The sequence below is a fragment of the Pleurodeles waltl genome, chromosome 11 (assembly GCF_031143425.1).
Source record: "Pleurodeles waltl isolate 20211129_DDA chromosome 11, aPleWal1.hap1.20221129, whole genome shotgun sequence".
NCBI classification, from domain to species: domain Eukaryota; kingdom Metazoa; phylum Chordata; class Amphibia; order Caudata; family Salamandridae; genus Pleurodeles; species Pleurodeles waltl.
The window spans coordinates 424,254,097-424,276,181 of NC_090450.1; the positions used below are offsets into that span (position 1 = coordinate 424,254,097).

A 22,085-nucleotide genomic window follows, 5' to 3' on the forward strand; every position below is an offset into this window, starting at 1 on the left:
CACAATTGGCACAACCCTGGCACCCAGGTAAGTCCCTTGTAACTGGTACCCCTGGTACCAAGGGCCCTGATGCCAGGGAAGGTCTCTAATGGCTGGAGCATGTCTTATGCCACCCTACGGACCCCTCACTCAGCACAAACACACTGCTTGCCAGTTTGTGTGTACTGGTGGGGAGAAAATGACTAAGTCGACATGGCACTCCCCTCAGGGTGCCATGCCAACCTCATACTGCCTGTGGCATAGGTAAGTCACCCCTCTAGCAGGCCTTACAGCCCTAAGGCAGGGTGCACTATACCACGGGTGAGGGCATAGGTGCATGAGCACTATGCCCCTACAGTGTCTAAGCAAAACCTTAGACATTGTAAGTGTAGGGTAGCCATAAGAGTATATGGTCTGGGAGTCTGTCAAAAACGAACTCCACAGCTCCATAATGGCTACACTGAATACTGGGAAGTTTGGTATCAAACTTCTCAGAATAAAAACCCCACACTGATGCCAGTGTTGGATTTATAAAAAAATGCACACAGAGGGCATCTTAGAGATGCCCTCTGTATTTTACCCAATTGTTCAGTGCAGGACTGACTGGTCTGTGCCAGCCTGCTGCTGAGACACGAGTTTCTGACCCCATGCGGTGAGAGCCTTTGTGCTCTCTGAGGACAGAAACAAAGCCTGCTCTGGGTGGAGGTGCTTCACACCTCCCCCTGCAGGAACTGTAACACCTAGCAGTGAGCTTCAAAGGCTCAAGCTTCATGTTACAATGCCCCAGGGCACTCCAGCTAGTGGAGATGCCCGCCCCCTGGACACAGCCCCCTTATGTGGCAAGTCCAGGAGAGATAATGAGAAAAACAAGGAGGAGTCACTGGCCAGTCAGGACAGCCCCTAAGGTGTCCTGAGCTGAGGTGACTCTGACTTTTAGAAATCCTCCATCTTGCAGATGGAGGATCCCCCAATAGAAATAGGGATGTGCCCCCTCCCCTCGGGGAGGAGGCACAAAGAGGGTGTAGCCACCCTCAAGGACAGTAGCAATTGGCTACTGCCCTCCCAGACCTAAACACACCCCTAAATTCTGTATTTAGGGGCTCCCCAGAACCTAGGAAACTAGATTCCTGCAACCTAAGAAGAAGAGGACTGCTAAGCTGAAAAACCCTGCAGAGAAGACGGAGACACCAACTGCTTTGGCCCCAGCTCTACCGGCCTGTCTCCCCCCTTCTAAAGACACTGCTCCAGCGACGCTCTCCCCAGGGACCAGCGACCTCTGAATCCTCAGAGGACCGCCCTGCTCTAGAAGGACCAAGAAACTCCCGAGAACAGCGGCCCTGTTCACCCAAGACTGCAACTTTGTTTCAAAGGAGCAACTTTAAAACAACTGCGTTTCCCGCCGGAAGCGTGAGACTTGCTACTCTGCACCCGACGCCCCCGGCTCGACTTGTGGAGAAACAACACTTAAGGGAGGACTCCCCGGCGACTGCGAGACCGTGAGTAGCCAGAGTTGCCCCCCCCTGAGCCCCCACAGCGATGCCTGCAGAGGGAATCCCGAGGCTCCCCCTGACCGCGTCTGCCTGACTCCCAGATCCCGACGCCTGTTAAAGACTCTGCACCCGCAGCCCCCAGGACCTGAAAGATCGGAACTCCAGTGCAGGAGTGACCCCCAGGAGGCCCTCTCCCTTGCCCAGGTGGTGACTACCCCGAGGAGCCCCCCCCCCTTGCCTGCATCGCTGAAGAGACCCCTTGGTCTCCCATTGATTTCAATTACAAACCCGACGCGTGTTTGCACACTGCACCCGGCCGCCCCCGTGCTGCTGAGGGTGTACTTTCTGTGCTACCTTGTGTCCCCCCCGGTGCCCTACAAAACCCCCTGGTCTGCCCTCCGAAGACGCGGGTACTTACCTGCTGGCAGACTGGAACCGGGGCACCCCCTTCTCCATTGAAGTCTATGCGTTTTGGGCACCACTTTGACCTCTGCACCTGACCAGCCCTGAGCTGCTGGTGTGGTAACTTTGGGGTTGCTCTGAACCCCCAAAGGTGGGATACCTTGGACCCAAACTTGAACCCCGTAGGTGGTTTACTTACCTGCAAAAACTAACTAACTCTTACTCCCCCTAGGAACTGCGAAAATTGCACTGTCTAGTTTTAAAATAGCTATATGTGATTTATGTGAAAAGTATATATGCTATTGTGATTATTCAAAGTTCCTAAAGTACCTACCTGCAATACCTTTCATTTAAAGTATTACATGTAAAATTTTAGCCTGTGGTTCTTAAAATAAACTAAGAAAATATATTTTTCTATACAAAAACCTATTGGCCTGGAATTGTCTGAGTGTGTGTTCCTCATTTATTGCTTGTGTATGTACAACAAATGCTTAACACTTCTCCTTTGATAAACCTACTGCTCGACCACACTACCACAAAATAGAGCATTAGTATTATCTCTTTTTGCCACTATCTTACTCTAAGGGGAAGCCTTGGACTCTGTGCATACTATTCCTTACTTTGAAAAAGTGCATACAGAGCCAACTTCCTACATTGGTGGATCAGCGGTGGGGTACAAGACTTTGCATTTGCTGGACTACTCAGCCAATACCTGATCACACGACAAATTCCAAAAATTATCATTAGAAACTGATTTTCGAAATTTGAGCTATTTTTCTAAATTCTTAAAAGTCCTGCTAGGGCCTTGTGTAAGTCCCTGTTAGCATTTCTTTTAGAGTTTAAAAGTTTTGTGAAAGTTTGAAGTAAGTTCTAGAAATAGTTTTAGATTCTTAAAAAGTATTCCAACTTTTAGAAACATAATGCCTGGTGCAGAAAAGAATGTGGTGGAACTCGACCTCACACCTTACCTCCATCTTAAGATGAGGGAGCTAAGGTCTCTCTGCAAAATAAAGAAAATCCCAGTTGGCTTAAGACCCTCCAAACAACAGCTCCAGGAGCTTTTGGCAGAGTTTGAAAAAGCCAACCCCTCGGAGGATGACAACCCAGAGGATGATGGTAGTGACTTGGAGGAGAATCCCCCCCTCCCAGTCCTAATTAGGGAAAACAGGGACCCTCAATTCCTGATTCCAACTGTGATAGTCAGAAATGCTGCTTCCCTCACAGGAGGGGCCAGCACCTCTGAAATCACCGAGCATAGCCTCAGTGAAGATGACCTCCTGTTAGCCAGGATGGCCAAAAGATTGGCTTTGGAGAGACAGCTCCTAGCCATAGAAAGGGAAAGACAAGAGATGGGTTTTGGTCCCATCCATGGTGGCAGCAACATAAATAGGGTCAGAGATTCTCCTGACATATTGAAAATCCCTAAAGGGATTGTAACTAAATATGAAGATGGTGATGACATCACCAAATGGTTCACAGCTTTTGAGAGGGCTTGTACAACCAGAAAAGTAAACAGATCTCACTGGGGTGCTCTCCTTTGGGAAATGTTCCCTGGAAAGTGTAGGGATAGACTGCTCACACTCTGGAAAAGATGCAGAATCATATGACCTCATGAAGGGTACCCTAATTGAGGGCTTTGGATTCTCCACTGAGGAGTATAGAATTAGGTTCAGGGGGGCTCAAAAATCCTCGAGCCAGACCTGGGTTGATTTTGTAGACTACTCAGTGAAAACACTGGATGGTTGGGTAACTGGTAATGAAGTGCATGACTATGTTGGGCTTTATAATTTGTTTATGAAAGAACACATTTTAAGTAACTGCTTCAATGAAAAGTTGCATCAGTATCTGGTAGACCTAGGTCCAATTTCTCCCCAAGAATTGGGAAAGAAGGCACCACTGGGTCAAGACTAGGGTAACCAAAACTTCCACTGGGGGTGACCAAAAGAAAGGGGTTACAAAGCCTCCCCAGGAGAAAGTGGGTGACACTAGAAACAAAGAAAAAGAGTCCTCTGTAGGCCCCCAAAAACCAGACCAGGTGGGTGGGCCCCGAGACACAACCCAAAACAAAGGTGGGTACCAGGGTAGGAACTGGGATGCCACTAAGGCATGGTGCCATAAATGTAGACAGACTGTAGATGTAGGCTGGTGTTCTCAAACCAGTACATCCCAGGTGAGACTGCCAGAGTAAGAGTTAGCCCAGACAGGGTCACTGATAGGCCTGTGGCTTTTGTGCCCATAGAAGTGGGAGGGACTTTTAGCTGGAGAAGGGTGGTAGTCAGTACAGACCTCCCCCCTTGATTGTCTCCTTGGAAATGACTACCCAGAGGTTAGTCAGAGCCCAAGAGAGGAACTGGTCCAGTGCCAGTCCTCTCCCAAGGATTCTGGAGGTCCTGCCCCTGCAGTAACTGCAAGTAGGCCCCAGAAGAAAAATAAAAGAAAACAGTATAGGAAGGGTGGACAACCTTTAGCCAAGGTTCCAGCAAGCCAAGGAGATTCTGCTCCAGTAGGGGAGAACTCCAAAAGTGGCACTGGTAACGTCCAACCTGACCCACAAGAAGTCCTGGCTAGTCAGGCAACTGTTAAGCCTGAGTCGGTGGCTCCTCAGCTAACAGAAGAAAGAGTGGAAGAAGGGTGTTTACTCCAAGATGTGGTAACCCCCCACTCTAATACTGCAGACAGGCACCCTGAACCCAAAGAAGCCTGGAACTTAGCCCCTTCCCTGTAGGTGAAGATCTAAAGTTGTGGTTCTGGGCACTGACAGCTGTCAGTGGCCTCTGCTGGGTGTTAGCCTTTATGGCTGCACTATCCTTGGCATGGTGGTCTGACCCCATGCCAAATAGCAAGTTAGGCCCCCTGACCCTGTTGGTCATGGTGGGGTTACTCCAGCTCTGGGTAACCTCTTTGGGTAAGCTAGGGGCGACCGTGGCTAAAATAAGATTAGCAGAGGTGGATACCTCTAACCCCAAAATAGAGAGAATGGGTGGAGACATTAAAGACACAGACAAGAGGCAATTCAGACTAGGTCCTATCAATGTGGAAGTGGGTCAGTTCCCCAGAGGGAATGACCTGAACAGGAGGATGTAAGGCAGCGTAGGCCCTGCAACAAACCAGCCTATTTCCTGTACTCTTCCTCGCCTGACAGACTAGGAAGACTCTCCCAGCTTTGGCTGAGTCTCCTGGCCTGTGGGGGGCTTGTGTAAAGAAATGGCTCCCTGCTGCAGCTACCCCCCACTTTTTGCCTGATGCTGACTTGACTGAGAAGTGTGCTGGGACCCTACTAACCAGGCCGCAGCACCAGTGTTCTTTCACCTAAAATGTACCATTGTCTCCACAATTGGCACAACCCTGGCACCCAGGTAAGTCCCTTGTAACTGGTACCCCTGGTTCCAAGGGCCCTGATGCCAGGGAAGGTCTCTAATGGCTGGAGCATGTCTTATGCTACCCTAGGGATCCCTCACTCAGCACAGACACACTGCTTGCCAGCTTGTGTGTACTGGTGGGGAGAAAACGACTAAGTCGACATGGCACTCCCCTCAGGGTGCCATGCCAACCTCACACTGCCTGTGGCATAGGTAAGTCACCCCTCTAGCAGGCCTTACAGCCCTAAGGCAGGATGCACTATACCACAGGTGAGGGCATAGGTGCATGAGCACTATCCCCCTACAGTGTCTAAGCAAAACCTTAGACATTGTAAGTGCAGGGTAGCCATAAGAGTATATGGTCTGGGAGTCTGTCAAAAACCAATTCCACAGCTCCATAATGGCTACACTGAATACTGGGAAGTTTGGTATCAAACTTCTCAGAATAATAAACCCACACTGATGCCAGTGTTGGATTTATTACAAAATGCACACAGAGGGCATCTTAGAGATGCCCCCTGTATTTTACCCAATTGTTCAGTGCAGGACTGACTGGTCTGTGCAAGCCTGCTGCTGAGAGACGAGTTTCTGACCCCATGCGGTGAGAGCCTTTGTGCTCTCTGAGGACAGAAACAAAGCCTGCTCTGGGTGGAGGTGCTTCACACCTCCCCCCTGCAGGAACTGTAACACCTAGCAGTGAGCTTCAAAGGCTCAAGCTTCATGTTACAATGCCCCAGGGCACTCCAGCTAGTGGAGATGCCCGCCCCCTGGACACAGCCCCCACTTTTGGCGGTAAGTCCAGGAGAGATAATGAGAAAAACAAGGAGGAGTCACTGGCCAGTCAGGACAGCCCCTAAGGTGTCCTGAGCTGAGGTGACTCAGACTTTTAGAAATCCTCCATCTTGCAGATGGAGGATTCCCCCAATAGAAATAGGGATGTGCCCCCCTCCCCTCAGGGAGGAGGCACAAAGAGGGTGTAGCCACCCTCATGGACAGTAGCCATTGGCTACTGCCCTCCCAGACCTAAACACACCCCTAAAATTCAGTATTTAGGGGCTCCCCAGAACCTAGGAAACTAGATTCCTGCAACCTAAGAAGAAGAGGACTGCTAAGCTGAAAAACCCTGCAGAGAAGACGGAGACACCAACTGCTTTGGCCCCAGCTCTACCGGCCTGTCTCCCCCTTCTAAAGACACTGCTCCAGCGACGCTCTCCCAAGGGACCAGCGACCTCTGAATCCTCAGAGGACTGCCCTGCTCTAGAAGGACCAAGAAACTCCCGAGAACAGGGGCCCTGTTCACCCAAGACTGCAACTTTGTTTCAAAGGAGCAACTTTAAAACAACTGCGTTTCTCGCCGGAAGCGTGAGACTTGCTACTCTGCACCAGACGCCCCCGGCTCGACTTGTGGAGAAACAACACTTCAGGGAGGACTCACCGGCGACTGCGAGACCGTGAGTAGCCAGAGTTGCCCCCCCTGAACCCCCACAGCGACTCCTGCAGAGGGAATCCCGAGACTCCCCCTGACCGCGACTACCTGACTCCCAGATCCCGACGCCTGTTAAAGACTCTGCACCCGCAGCCCACAGGACCTGAAAGATCGGAACTCTAGTGCAGGAGTGACCCCCAGGAGGCCCTCTCCCTTGCCCCGGTGGTGGCTACCCCGAGGAGCCCCCCCCCTTGCCTGCATCGCTGAAGAGACCCCTTGGTCTCCCATTGATTTCAATTACAAACCCGACGTGTGTTTGCACACTGCACCCGGCCGCCCCCGTGCTGCTGAGGGTGTACTTTCTGTGCTAACTTGTGTGTCCCCCGGAGCCCTACAAAACCCCCCTGGTCTGCCCTCCGAAGACGCGGGTACTTACCTGCTGGCAGACTGGAACCGGTGCACCCCCTTCTCCATTGAAGCCTATGCGTTTTGGGCACCACTTTGACCTCTGCACCTGACCAGCCCTGAGCTGCTGGTGTGGTAACTTTGGGGTTGCTCTGAACCCCCAACGGTGGGATACCTTGGACCCAAACTTGAACCCCGTAGGTGGTTTACTTACCTGCAAAAACTACCTAACTCTTACTCCCCCTAGGAACTGTGAAAATTGCACTAAGGGTCTAGTTTTAAAATAGCTATATGGGATTTATGTGAAAAGTATATATGCTATTGTGATTATTCAAAGTTCCTAAAGTACCTACCTGCAATACCTTTCATTTAAAGTATTACATGTAAAATTTGAACCTGTGGTTCTTAAAATAAACTAAGAAAATATATTTTTCTATACAAAAACCTATTGGCCTGGAATTGTCTTTGAGTGTGTGTTCCTCATTTATTGCTTGTGTATGTACAACAAATGCTTAACACTACTCCTTTGATAAGCCTACTGCTCAACCACACTACCACAAAATAGAGCATTAGTATTATCTCTTTTTGCCACTATCTTACCTCTAAGAGGAACCCTTGGACTCTGTGCATACTATTCCTTACTTTGAAATAGTGCATACAGAGCCAACTTCCTACACAGTGCCTCTTCTAATTTTGCTAATGTATGCAGAGCATTCTTTCCAGATTACCTGTACCCCCGGGGACATTCCCAGGGGAATATATACATTCAAAATATCCACTACATCCCCTACACCCCTTGCTGCCCACTGTCTCACATGTTGGATAATTAGCACGAGCCAACAGGTGTGGCACATCTATTTGTTCTATTTTGCAGTTTAACCTGCACAAGACCCAGATTGAGATACCGCCAGATGGGCATCTCTTCCTGGGCCAAATGCCCAACATGTCAAATCCCAGGAACCCATTAATACACGTTCTTTCAACAGCCCAGGTTTCTTGAAAGCAACAGATATCGTACAGACTAACAAATTGTAACCAATCATCATCTTCCAGCTTGCTAGCCAGACCAGCTATATTCAAGGACAGAATTCGCAAGCAACCCCCCTTCAATTTGTTACATGGAGTGAGTGAGTGAGTGTTTTTTTTTGGGGGGGGGGGGGGGAATGGTGGGGCAATTGAATAGTTCCTCATCGTTCAGTCCGCGCTTGTTCTAGAGGATGCTCCGGAGCTCCCTGTCAATGCCGCTGCTACCCGTGACCAATCATTGCAATTGTCCCCTTTAACCCTCTCATCGTGGCTGGGGATCCTATGTTCTTATGAGTAGTAATGGTCAATGTTTCTCGCCCTTCACTACCTTTAGCTATGGTTTTCTCCTTTTTTTTTGCCATAGTATCGGTCCATACTTGGGAGAACTCCCAGTCCTTAGCATGTCTAGATTATTCCCACACTGCTCATGCCACCTAGGTCCCCTTCTGGTTAAAGTTAAGGCATGGTTGCACATCGACCTCCATTATGTGAGAACAATCTGCATGGTTAAGAATTAGGCTGACTGGCCCTGGCAAGGCAAATCTGACCAGGCCAAATGGCAAAAAATGGGCTGGATCACCTTGCGTGGTTTCAGAACTGGCATACCCCCTCCAATAGTAAATCTGCCTATGCTTGCATCCCAGTTTTACTAGTCTCATTTCACTGGAAGAGAGGACTCTGAGCTCCAGCACAGCATAAAAGAGGATGAGTAGTCGTGATCCATTTAGAGGCAGATTTAGACCCCCCATCTGGGAATAGATCAATGAACTCCAGGCAGTGTCTGCTATATCTTCTCACTGGCGCAGTACCAAGAGTGGCAGCAGTGGCAGCATGATATGCATGGTGAGCATCCACACTATCCGTGCATCTGGTTCCTGAGGGCACCCGGAATAGTACGCATCCAGGTACAAGTTCGAGTCAGGGTGAACCCTCAGTTCACTAGATGTTCGCAAATCACCCTGTTCAATTGGAATTACCATAATCTCCGGGGTCAATTACTCTCCGTGCACCCGTCCCCGCCAACATTTTTTTCTCTTCCTCTTTATTACGCCTTTCTTCTTGTTCCTAGGCTTCCCTATCCATTGGGGGTGAACTTGACTATCAACACCTTCCATCCCCTCATGCTGTTTAGTCTCAAGGTGCAGGAACTGGGTGGATCGCGGGGTGGCTACTTCACCCCAGCGCCTAGCAGCGAGCAATATCAGGAGCAAGGAAGGCTGGGTTGCTGGTATCAGTATTCTCCCCCCTTGGCAAATCCTTAGAACTTGCAGTTGAAGTTGACCCTCTGCCTGCATCATCTTTGGGATTAGGGAATAGCCATTTGAGGGAATACACTGGACATGGTATAGCTCTTTTTACCTTTTCTTTTTTTTTTCCATTTCCTTTCTTCTTGGTATCCCTACTCAGGTTTATACCCATTCCATCTAGGGCTTCCCCTTGCAGCCCCCCCCATCCCTCCTTACACCTTCCCCCAGAGCCTACTGTCAGATCCTTAGGCTCGGGGATGCGGATGTAGCTATCTCCAGGGTTAGCCTGATGCTCTTCTGCAGAGGGGCCATCCAGCCATATCTGAGCAAGCCCAGTGCATCATTTGTTGTCATGTGCAGAATAGTCATGTGAATAAGCCATAGCTATAGGCTCACTGCTCTGTGGTATACTCCAGATTTGGACAGTATTGTGATCTACAGTTTGTGTCTGCACAGTGCTTCTTGAGGGCTGGGGGAGATTAAATTGACTATGAGTAGCATACTGAGAAGACTGGTGGAAGAATTCCTGGTTCGCCCCCTCTGTTCTTTCACCCGGGACTAAAGTCTGTAATATCAGAGTTAACAATGACTCTATATGCTCTGATCCCCAAGAAATTCCTCCAATAATGCAAGAATTGATGCTAGAATATTTTTTAGTGCAATCAAGGCTTCTGAGATTATGCGCCCTTGTGGGGACTCTGTAGGTACAGAATTAGTCCTTTGGTGCAGGCAGGGAGAGAGGTGCCGCTATATAGAATCAATGAAACAGAATACCCCACTAGGGGAGGAACTATTGTTGATGAACTCACAATCAGGGGCGGCCTCCGCTGAACTATCACCAAATGCCAGCAAAGCATTAGATGGTTCGCAGGGTCTTTTTGCAATGTCAATTGGTGCTAAGCTACACGGTATGTTGGGAAGCGTAATATCCAAGATGATCAGGGAGCTTTCGCTTAGGTTGACGGTTTTCCCCTCTTAGGTTGCTATTACTGCAGTCGCTCCAATCAGCAGATCCACTACATGAAGGAAACAAGTTGGGGGGGGGGGGGGGGGGGGGGTGTTTGCGGGGGTGACAGGGGGGTGGATGGGTGGCTCAAATATGATACCCGGGAACTACACCTCAGCATCTGGGACCCCGGTACACTAAGTTGGCTCTTCGGCACAGAACACAAATTTCCACAAGTTTGGTCCTCAACCACTGGCACGAACCCTAGTGATTTAGTGATTCAGCCAGGATGAGTTCAGTGCTTTCGGCAGCTCTTTTCTCATTGTCTCTCTTGAAGCATTCGTCAGACTCTCCATCCCCATCAACCCTGTTGCCGTGGTCATTAACTATCATTTTTCTCCAGGTCACTCCCCTGAACCCTAGACCTCTCTTTCGCTAGTTCGTTGGTCTTTTCATTGGTCGGTTGCGGCATTGATGCCTTGTCCACCTTCTGATACAAGCTGGTTATTAGCTTCCTGGAGGTTCTACCGACTGCCCTATTACTGACCTCGCTGCTAGCACTAGCCAAGAGTATAGGGGATGTGGAAGGTGCAACAGGAGGGGGCCCAGGTCCTGCGAATATAGGACCATGGGGCCCTGGAGAAGAAGAGGCGTTGGCGGCCCTCCTGCACCTGGGGCTTTACACCCTAGTCCTTTTACCTTGGAGTGCATCATAACTAGTCTACTAAATACTCTCATTGAGCGCTTAGGCACTGTTTGTCTTGCATTGAGACTCCCTTTGTTTTTCGTCATTCTCTGTGGGTTTCAGCCAGAAGCCAGTTAGTTTATCGTCAAATTTGTTGTCAATTAGCAGCGTACTGGGAGTGCTTGGGCTATACGTCAACTATCACAGTTCATTAGGTGGTCAGTGTGCGATGTGCTATGCTATTTCTTGCCCCCAGTCCAGGTGGCTGCGGTGGGGGAGCACACCGATTGAATCAAACCGCACTGAACCTAGTCTGCCCGCTTCCGCCCCTCTCCGGCTCAACCCCAGGGACCAGGCACTAATGCCACAGCCACACTACGCTGATTGGTTGACCGTCTCAATCTTGGGTTTTACTGTCTATTGTGTTGCTGTCTCAGTAGACCCTCATTAGATCCTCAGTAGGTCATTTGGTCCTGGTCCAGGCTGGAGGAAGAGGACATCAGACGCACAGTTCCTGACAGTGGCGTGTCAAGCGGGTGGGTAAGTGGAGGTGGTGGGGGGATTGAAACAAACCCCAGTATCTCTAGTAAACCCCCCCACTGGGGTATCATGTAGTTCCTTCCCCCAGGACAGACTCAGTCAGCTCCCACCACCACCACCACCTTACTTAAGCCACATTTGCCACAGCTGCCAGCAATCCACGGATAATCCTCCAGCGAGCCTTCAGCCTGCAGCCTCCTTGGCCACTCAATATCTTGGAGCTCCAAATCCAGCTCGGACATGCAGCACCACGCACCTGCAGGCTTCAGAGTTCCGCACCACACCTCACCTCACCTCACCTCACCGCTACTGTGCTCCCAGTCTCCTTCACTGCAAACAGGCTTCATGAGATGTGCCACACCACGCCGGGGGGCAGGGTCCGGGGGACCAGGGGACCAGGGAAGCTCAGGAGAGCCTCTGATCTCTGTTCGCCTGCAGGCTTCAGTGGTGCAGTAGTGATGCGGGTAGCAGCGAGAACGCTCCTCTGGCGCTGCTCTGCGTCCCCCAGTCTCCTTGCATATGCATGCGTTGTGCGTCTCTCCTCTCCGTGCGTCCGTCACTCCTCTCTGGGCCTCTGTGCAGCTGGCATCTGCAGAAAGGCCCTACAATGGATACACTCCTTCCTGTCTGTCAGAACAGAGTCAGACTCCTGCCTTATCTGTCAGAACCTATGGAGATCAGCTACAGAGTTTCACAGGGCTCCTCCCTGAACCCCACTCTTCAGCATCTACATGGAGTCGCTCTCATCCATCATCAGGATCCATGGACTGAACAGTCTCCTATGCCGACAACACCCAGCTAATCATCTCACTGACCGAAAACCCCACAACTGCCAAGAAGAATTTTCACAAAGGGATGGAAGTCGTAGTCGCCTGAATGAAGGCCAGCTGCCTGAAGCTCAGCTCTGACAAGAATGAGATCCTCATCCTGGGATGCTCCACATCAGCCTGGGACGACCCCTGGTGGCCATCCACCCTCGACGCACCCCACTCACCCCTCCCAATCCAACCCCAACAAACCACGCACAGAACCTCTGATCCATCATGGATTCATCACTCACCATGACCCGCCAAGTCAACTCAATCGCATCCTCATGTTTTCACACACTGACTTCTCCGGAAGATCTACAAATGGATCCCAATGGACTGCCTCAGAACCGTAACCCATGCCCGTGGTTACCAGTAGACTTGACTATGGCAACACCTTCTATGCTAGCACCACCCAGAAGAATTTGAAAAAACTACAGCAAAACCATAACTCCTCTGCCAACCTCATCCTGGACATTCTTCACCACAAACATCACCAATCACCTAAGAGACCTCCACTGGCTTCCTACTGAGAAAAGAATTAACTTCAAACTCCTCGCCCACGCATACAAGGCCCTCCACGACCTAGAAACCGCCTACCTCAACCACAACATCATCTTGACTCACCCACCAGACCTCTCCGCTCAACAAGCACTAACCACCATACCCCGCATACGGAAGACCTCAGCTGGAGGAAGATCCTTCGCCTAACTCGCTGCAGAGAGCTGGAACACCCTGCTCCTGCACCTCAGTCACCATTGTTACCTCAATTCAGGAAGGACCTTAAAACCTGGCTCTTCAACTGAAGCACAAAGGACAAACCCCCTCAGAGCCTTGAGACCCTTATGGGTGAGTAGTTGTGCTCTGTAAGTCCTGATTTGATTTGACTATATTGAGCGCATATTGAGGGGGAGGGTGTCTAATGAGAGGAAAAACCTTTTTCAAACCCTCTAGGAAATGCATGATGACTGGGATTCTGAAAAAAAAATATGTTTGTGAAGGACATTTTTTGTAGGCAGTAAAAGCTGCCAGGTGAACCTTTAGAGAAGAGAACTGCAAGCAAGATTGTGCCAAAAGGATTAAGTATGGGAGAATGACATCTTCCTGGCAAATGCGAGGGTCCTCGTTCTTTAACACCATATGCAAAATCTCTTCCCTTTCAAGTATTACACAGAGCGTGTGGAAGGCCGCTCGCCTCTCTGAGGATCTCCATGCAGTCTTTGGGCAGATTCAAATGTCCAGACTGCACTAGCTTAGGAGCCACACTGCCAAACTTAAAGAGTAGAGACTGGGATATACCATCTGGCCTCCAAAATTCGTCAGTAGATCTGGTCTGCATGGCAGCTTGAAATGTGGACGGACCAGTGAAGGAGGTCTGTAAATCACCATTGACGTGGCCACTCTGGAGCTATGAGTATCATTTTGGCTCTTGAGTGGGACAGCTTGATCAGGACTGCCGGGATTAGGGGAATCAGTGGAAAAGCATAGAGAAATGTGCCGGACCAGTTGACGAAAGGGCATTCCCCAGTGTCCCTGGCTTGAAGTGCCCAGATGCAAATCTTTGGCATTTTATGTTTTCTGCAGTGGCAAACCAGTCAATAGCTGGCGTTCGCCACCATTGAAAGATGTCTTTGACAATGTCATCGTTTAAGACCCACTTGTGGTTTTCTTGGAAGAATCTGCTGACAGAAAAGGCTTAACCATTTTGTACACTTGGAAGGTGTCGTCGTGATCGCGTGTCATGACCACACAAACTTGCCAAATCAAATCAAAGAAATGCTTGAGAAAAGCAAAGAAATATCCTCAGTGGAGACAGCAAAGCCCAAACTGGAAAAATTTTGCAGAGTAATCTTGCGCTTATTTCAAAGGAAGAATCAAGAAGAGAAGATTCAAGATGGCCGTTGTGAGTCCTGAAGGTTAGTTACAGTTCTAGTCTTGCAATCGGTTGGTTGCTAGGTTACGAGCTCACCAGCTGGAAGCTTCGCACTTCAACTGAGGTCTGACAGGAATCAGCTGTGTGGAGACAGAGCGCGCGTCAGAGCAGAACTCCTGTGAGGTAAAATTACCCTTGAAGACTAGTTTACAGAAAATGTGATAAATATTGTCAAGGTTTATTCGAGGAGTTTGATAGTAGACCGTTCCAGTGGAGGTTTGGCAAGGCTACAGAGTTTAATGTATGAATAAACCTTATGTTTACAAGGTTCCTGTTTAAGATACCAAAGTCAAAAGAAAAACGAACTTTAACAAGCAGATATTTACAAATGCCAAGGTTATAAACAAAGGCCGAGTTTAACGGAGAAATTAATGTTAAGTAAGCATTTACAAATGCAACGGTAATAAACCAAAGTAGAGTTTAAAAGAGAAACGAACTTTAACAAACAAGCATTTACAAATACAAGTTATCGACAGATGTCGAAGAAATAAAAACAAACTTTAATAAACAAGCATTTACAAATACAAGTATTGACAGAAGTCAAAATAAGACAGGAGAAACAAACTTTCACAAGCAAGAATTACCAATGCAATAAACTTAATTGAACTCTCTAATGTAAAGTAGAAACCAACTAACATCAGCTGATTTGGAGAACGCATCATCATATATATATATACACATACATATATATACACATATATATATATATATATATATATATATATATACACACACACACACATATATATACACACACACACACACATATATACACACACACACACACATATATACACACACACACACATACACACACACACATATATACACACACACACATATACACACACACACACACACACACATATGGAAAATGTCACTTACCCAGTGTACATCTGTTCGTGGCATGAGACGCTGCAGATTCACATGCTGTGCATTATCCTGCCATCTAGTGTTGGCCTCGGAGTGTTACAAGTTGTTTTTCTTCAAAGAAGTCTTTTCGAGTCACAAGACTGAGGGACTCCTCCCTTTCAGCTCCATTGCGCATTGGCGTCGACTCCATCTTAGATTGTTTTCCCCGCAGAGGGTGAGGTAGGAGTTGTGTATATAGTAAAAGTGCCCATGCAATGGAGTATGTATGTACATAATGTGTATAAAGAATATTATATATTTACAAATTTACAAATGTACAAGTTTAATCAACTTATAACGGCCACAGGCTCCCGGGGAGGCGGGAGGGCGCATGTGAATCTGCAGCATCTCATGCCACGAACAGATGTACACTGGGTAAGTGACATTTTCCATTCGATGGCATGTGTAGCTGCAGATACACATGCTGTGCATAGACTAGTAAGCAGTTATCTCCCCAAAAGCGGTGGCTTAGCCTGTAGGAGTTGAAGTTGTCTGAAATAATGTTCGTAATACAGCTTGTCCTACTGTGGCTTGTTGTGTTGTTAACACATCTACACAGTAATGTTTTGTGAATGTATGAGGCGTAGACCATGTAGCTGCCTTACAGATTTCTGTCATAGGTATATTTCCTAGAAAGGCCATTGTGGCTCCTTTCTTCCTAGTGGAGTGCGCCTTTGGCGTAATAGGCAGATCTCTTTTTGCTTTAATATAGCAGGTCTGAATACATTTCACTATCCATCTGGCAATACCTTGTTTGGATATTGGATTTCCTGCATGAGGTTTTTGGAAGGCTACAAACAATTGTTTTGTTTTGCGAAATTGTTTTGTTCTATCAATGTAATACATTAGTGCTCTTTTGATGTCTTATGTATGTAAGGCTCTTTCGGCTACTGAGTCTGGTTGTGGAAAAAAGACTGGGAGTTCCACTGTTTGGTTTAGGTGGAACGGTGATATAACTTTTGGTAAGAACTTTGGATTTGTATGGAGAACCACTTTATGTTTATGTATTTGTATAAAGGGTTCTTGTATAGTGAATGCTTGTATTTCGCTTACTCTTCTAAGAGATGTGATAGCTATTAGGAAGGCTACTTTCCAGGTTAAGTATTGCATGTCACAAGAGTGCATTGGTTCAAATGGTGGACCCATGAGTCGTGTTAATACAAATTGAGGTTCCACGAGGGAACTGGTGGTGTTCTTGGGGGTATGATTCTTTTTAAACCCTACATAAATGCTTTGATGACTGGGATTCTAAAGAGTGATGTTCAATGTGTAATCTGCAGGTAGGCAGATATGGCTGTGAGATGTATTTTGATACAAGAATCAAAACTAGCTTTTTCTTCTAAGTGTAATAAGTAGCCTACAATGTTTTTTGCAGAAGCATGTAGTGGTTGAATTTGATTATTATGGCAGTAATAAACAAATCTTTTCCATTTGTTTGCATAACAATGTCTTGTAGTAGGTTTTCTAGCTTGTTTAATGACCTCCATACATTCTTGTGTAAGGTCTAAAGGTCCAAATTCTAAGACTTCAAGAGCCAGATTGCTAGATTGGGCGATGCTGGATTCAGGTGTCTGATCTGTTTGTGTTGAGTTACCAGATCTGGTCTGTTTGGTAGTTTGATATGAGGTACTACCTATACCATGGCTGACGGGCCCAGGTTGGTGCTATTAATATTAGTTTGAGTTTGTTTTGACTCAATTTGTTTATTAGATAAGGAAGAAGGGGGAGAGGGGGAAAAGCGTAAGCAAATATCCCTGACCAACTCATCCATAACGCATTGCCTTTGGACTGAGGGTGTGGATACCTGGACGCAAAGTTTTGGCATTTTGCGTTTTCTTTTGTTGCGGATAGGTCTATTTGTGGTGTTCCCCAGCTTCGAAAGTAAGTTTGTAGTATCTTGGGATGAATTTCCCATTCGTGTGTTTGTTGGTGATCTCGACTGAGATTGTCAGCTAACAGGTTTTGAATCCCTGGAATGTACTGTGCTATTAGGCGAATGTGATTGTGAATCGCCCAATGCCAAATCTTTTGTGCTGAGAGACAGTTGTGATGAGTGTGTCCCTCCCTGTTTGTTTAGGTAATACATTGTTGTCATGTTGTCTGTTTTGACATGAATGTGTTTGTGGGCTATTAGCGGTTGAAATGCTCTCAATGCTAGAAACACTGCTAGCAGCTCTAAATGATTTATATGCAGCTGCATTCGTTGAACGTACCATTGTCCCTGTATACTGTGCTGGTTGAGGTGTGCTCCCCACCCAATCATGGAAGCAATTGTTGTGATCACGTATTGAGGCACTGGGTCTTGGAATGGCCGCCCTTGGTTTAAATTTCTAGGATTCCACCATTGAAGCAAGGAGTGTGTTTGGCAGTATACCAACACTAGATCTTGAAGTTGACCCTGTGCTTGTGTCCATTGTGTTGCTAGGCATTGTTGTAAGGGACACATGTGTAGTCTTGCGTTTGGGACAATGTGTAGGAAGTTGGCTCTGTATGCACTATTTCAAAGTAAGGAATAGTATGCACAGAGTGCAAGGGTTCCCCTTAGAGGTAAGATAGTGGCAAAAAAAGATAATACTAATGATCTATTTTGTGGTAGTGTGGTCGAGCAGTAGGCTTATCAAAGGAGTAGTGTTAAGCATTTGTTGTACACACACACAAGCAATAAATGAGGAACACACACCAAGAGACAATTCCAGGCCAATAGGTTTTTGTATAGAAAAATATCTTTTCTTAGTTTATTTTAAGAACCACAGGTTCAAATTTCACATGTAATACTTCAAAAGGTATTGCAGGTAGGTACTTTGAATAATCAAAATAGCATATACACTTTTCACATAAATCACATATAGCTATTTTAAAACTAGAAAGTGCAATTTTCACAGTTCCTATGGGGAGTAAGAGTTTGTTAGTTCTTGCAGGTAAGTAAACCACCTACGGGGTTCAAGTTTGGATCCAAAGTAGCCCACCGTTGGGGGTTCAGAGCAACCCCAAAATTACCACACCAGCAGCTCAGGGCCGGTCAGGTGCAGAGGTCAAAGTGGTGCCCAAAACGCATAGGCTTCAATGGAGATGGGGGTGCCCCGGTTCCAGTCTGCCAGTAAGTACCCGCGTCTTCAGAGGGCAGACCAGGGGGGCTTTGTAGGGCACTGGGGGGGGGGGGACACAAGTTAGCAGAGAAAGTACACCCTCAGCAGCACGGGGGCGGCAGGGTGCAGTGTGCAAACACGCGTCGGGTTTCCAATAGATTTCAATGGGAGACCAAGGGGTCTCTTCGGCGATGCAGGCAGGCAAAGGGGGGGGGCTCCTCGGGGTAGCCACCACCTGGGCGAGGGAGAGGGCCTCCTGGGGGTCACTCCTGCACTGGAGTTCCGATTTTTCAGGTCCTGGGGGCTGCGGGTGCAGAGTCTTTACCAGGCGTCGGGATCTGGGAAGCAGGCAGTCGCAGTCAGGGGGAGCCTCGGGATTCTCTCTGCAGGCATCGCTGTGGGGGCTCAGGGGGGGGCAACTCTGGCTACTCACGGTCTCGCAGTCGCCGGGGAATCCTCCCTGAAGTATTGTTTCTCCACAAGTCGAGCCGGGGGCGTCGGGTGCAGAGTAGCAAGTCTCACGCTTCCGGCGGGAAACGCAGTTGTTTTAAAGTTGCTCCTTTGAAACAAAGTTGCAGTCTTGGGTGCACAGGGCCGCTGCTCTCTGGAGTTTCTTGGTCCTTCTAGAGCAGGGCCCTGTGCACCTGAGGATTCGGAGGTCGCTGGTCCCTGGGGAGAGTGTCGCTGGAGCAGTGTCTTTAGAAGTGGGGAGACAGGCCGGTAGAGCTGGGGCCAAAGCAGTTGGTGTCTCCGTCTTCTCTGCAGGGTTTTTCAGCTTAGCAGTCCTCTTCTTCTTAGGTTGCAGGAATCTGAGTTCCTAGGTTCAGGGGAGCCCCTAAATACAGAATTTAGGGGTGTGCTTAGGTCTGGGAGGGCAGTAGCCAATGACTACTAGCCCTGAGGGTGGCTACACCCTCTTTGTGCCTCCTCCCAAGGGGAGGGGGTCACATTCCTATCCCTATTGGGGGAATCCTCCATCTGCAAGATGGAGGATTTCTAAAAGTCAGAGTCACCTCAGCTCAGGTTGCCTTAGGGGCTGTCCTGACTGGCCAGTGACTCCTCCTTGTTTTTCTCATGATCTCCTCCGGCCTTGCCGCCAAAAGTGGGGCCGTGGCCGGAGGGGGTGGGCAACTCCACTAGCTGGAATGCCCTGGAGTGCTGTAACAAAGGGGGTGAGCCTTTAAGGCTCACCGCCAGGTGTTACAGTTCCTGCAAGGAGGAGGTGATAAGCATCTCCACCCAGTACAGGCTTTGTTACTAGCCACAGAGTGACAAAGGCACTCTACCCATGTGGCCAGCAACATGTCTCGAGTGTGGCAGGCTGCTAAAACCAGTCAGCCTACACTGGTAGTCGGTATGGTTTCAGGGGGCATCTCTAAGATGCCCTCTGGGGTGTATTTCACAATAAAATGTACACTGGCATCAGTGTGCATTTATTGTGCTGAGAAGTTTGATACCAAACTTCACAGTTTTCAGTGTAGCCATTATGGTGCTGTGGAGTTCGTGTATGACAGACTCCCAGACCATATACTCTTATGGCTACCCTGCACTTACAATGTCTAAGGTTTTGCTTAGACACTGTAGGGGCACAGTGCTCATGCACTGGTGCCCTCACCTATGGTATAGTGCACCCTGCCTTAGGGCTGTAAGGCCTGCTAGAGGGGTGACTTATCTATACTGCATAGGCAGTGTGAGGTTGGAATGGCACCCTGAGGGGAGTGCCATGTCGACTTACTCGTTTTGTCCTCACCAGCACACACAAGCTGGCAAGCAGTGTGTCTGTGCTGAGTGAGGGGTCCCCAGGGTCGCATAAGATATGCTGCAGCCTTAGAGACTTTCCCTGGTATCAGGGCCCTTGGTACCAGGGGTACCAGTTACAAGGGACTTACCTGGATGCCAGGGTGTGCCAATTGTGAAAGCAAAAGTACAGGTTAGGGAAAGAACACTGGTGCTGGGGCCTGGTTAGCAGGCCTCAGCACACTTTCAAATCATAACTTAGCATCAGCAAAGGCAAAAAGTCAGAGGGTAACCATGCCAAGGAGGCCTTTCCTTACAGTGGTTTACTGCTGATGATCATGACCCTTAGGAAATCTGATTACGCAAGTGCAAAATTGTCAAGCAGTAAGAGGGAATTATCATGGTGCGGTTTAAAATTTACATTACTGCTACTTCACCCCCTTGCTGGGCAGTGCAAAATCTGAATTAGCCTAATTCCTTTTAGCCTCACCTGACATAAGGTCATCCCTAAAGGACAACAATTAGAACATAGAAATTTCACTTCAATCAACTCAATGAATGAGCGTAAGTATATATATATATATATATATATATATATATATATATATATATATATATATATATATATGTGTCAAAAAGTAAATAGCAAAAGATGCTTACAGTGCAAGACACTGAAAACTCGAAAAGAATGTCACTGGACTCCTTCCCTGCTACAATGGTGGAAAACGGAAGATGCGCAAAGCTGTCAAAGATCACAGTGAAGTGTTCCATGACCCTTGTTTGCCAGCACAATTGATAATCCTTTAAACATCTTACAGATACTTACCGTAAACCATTTATAGCAATCAGCTATACACCAAACAAAGGGAATCCAGATTTCCAACAGAAACCCAAGATAACAGCATGCCCAAAAATAAACATACATTGTTTCCATAACAGACACCTACTTGTTCTTCCTCTGTAAAAGGCACCAGTGCAAGTGGTAGCAGGGGTTCCTCCTGTAGAATAGGTTGAAACTCCTTATCCATGAGGTCTGAAGGAATCTGCAAGTAAAAAAAAAAATATATACATAAATAGAAATTCTTGCAATTCCAAACTAGGGAGACTAAAGCTTCCACCATATAGTAAATCCAAAAACACAACTAATTGCCACGAGAGACAAACACTGGACAAAGTCCTGTCTCAGAAGTACATTATGTAACTGTAAGGTAATAAGAGACAACACACCAGAGAATATAATCAAAACATCCCACCAGGAAAAAAAAAACACCACTTTCAAGACACATTTCTATCCCCATCACATTTCATTGTGAACCAACAGTAGTATTTACACCATATTGCTGTTCCGATACAAACAACTATGACAAAGCCTCAAAAGAGACATTAACATCCAAAATATAAATAATATGCCGGTTTCAAGCACACAATCACGTGGGCAAAGAACATACTGCAATAAAGCCTTCATGGGAAAGGTCAACCAGACCAATTGTGAGAAATACATCCTAAAGATACAAGTCATACAAGTAGCTGAATGAGGAATGTCATACTATCAGCCAACAGAAACAAGCGGGAGACACAAAGGCAATAGACAAAAGGCTCACACTATCTTCCTGAACACAACTTGTTCCTGAAGACACCTTCCTGAGCTTGAACAGAGCCCCACCCCCTCTTACACCAAAATGATTATCTACTAAGGAGCCCGGATAAAGATTCACTGATAACCATTTAAAGGTGTACCCTCACTTCCCTTGACAACAGTTCAGATGGAGGCTTTACATAACTCCCATCTCAACGACTATTGGGATATTAAAGTCCTAGAACAACTTCCTCACTTTTCATGCTTACCCCACTGTTACACCATTGTTTGCTTCGCCTCCCCCTAACAATAGTTGACACATCATATATTTGTCATGAAAACTTGACATCCCCAAATATATTTGTGAAAACAATCAGACTTTGCATGTACCAATTTACAGGGAATGTATAAAGTTCGTTTGCACTGTGCGTTTTGTTTGCAATGTGCCAACTGTTCACACATGCATAATTATCACACATTGAAAAACTCACGTTAGAAAAGAAAACCTAAATTGGAATTCGGGTACCTAG

General features: G+C 47.5%; 1 protein-coding gene across 3 annotated transcripts in view; it reads right to left on the reverse strand.

Annotated features, from left to right (window-relative positions):
- GIGYF2 (GRB10 interacting GYF protein 2) overlaps window positions 1-22,085 on the reverse strand; it is a 1,376,329-nt gene that overhangs the window by 1,250,331 nt on the left and 103,913 nt on the right. For all 3 annotated transcript variants that reach the window (XM_069213782.1, XM_069213784.1, XM_069213783.1), the window contains exon 4: window positions 20,927-21,022. In XM_069213782.1, coding sequence (XP_069069883.1) covers window positions 20,927-21,022 — 96 coding nt within the window. The remainder of the gene's footprint in view (window positions 1-20,926; window positions 21,023-22,085) is intronic.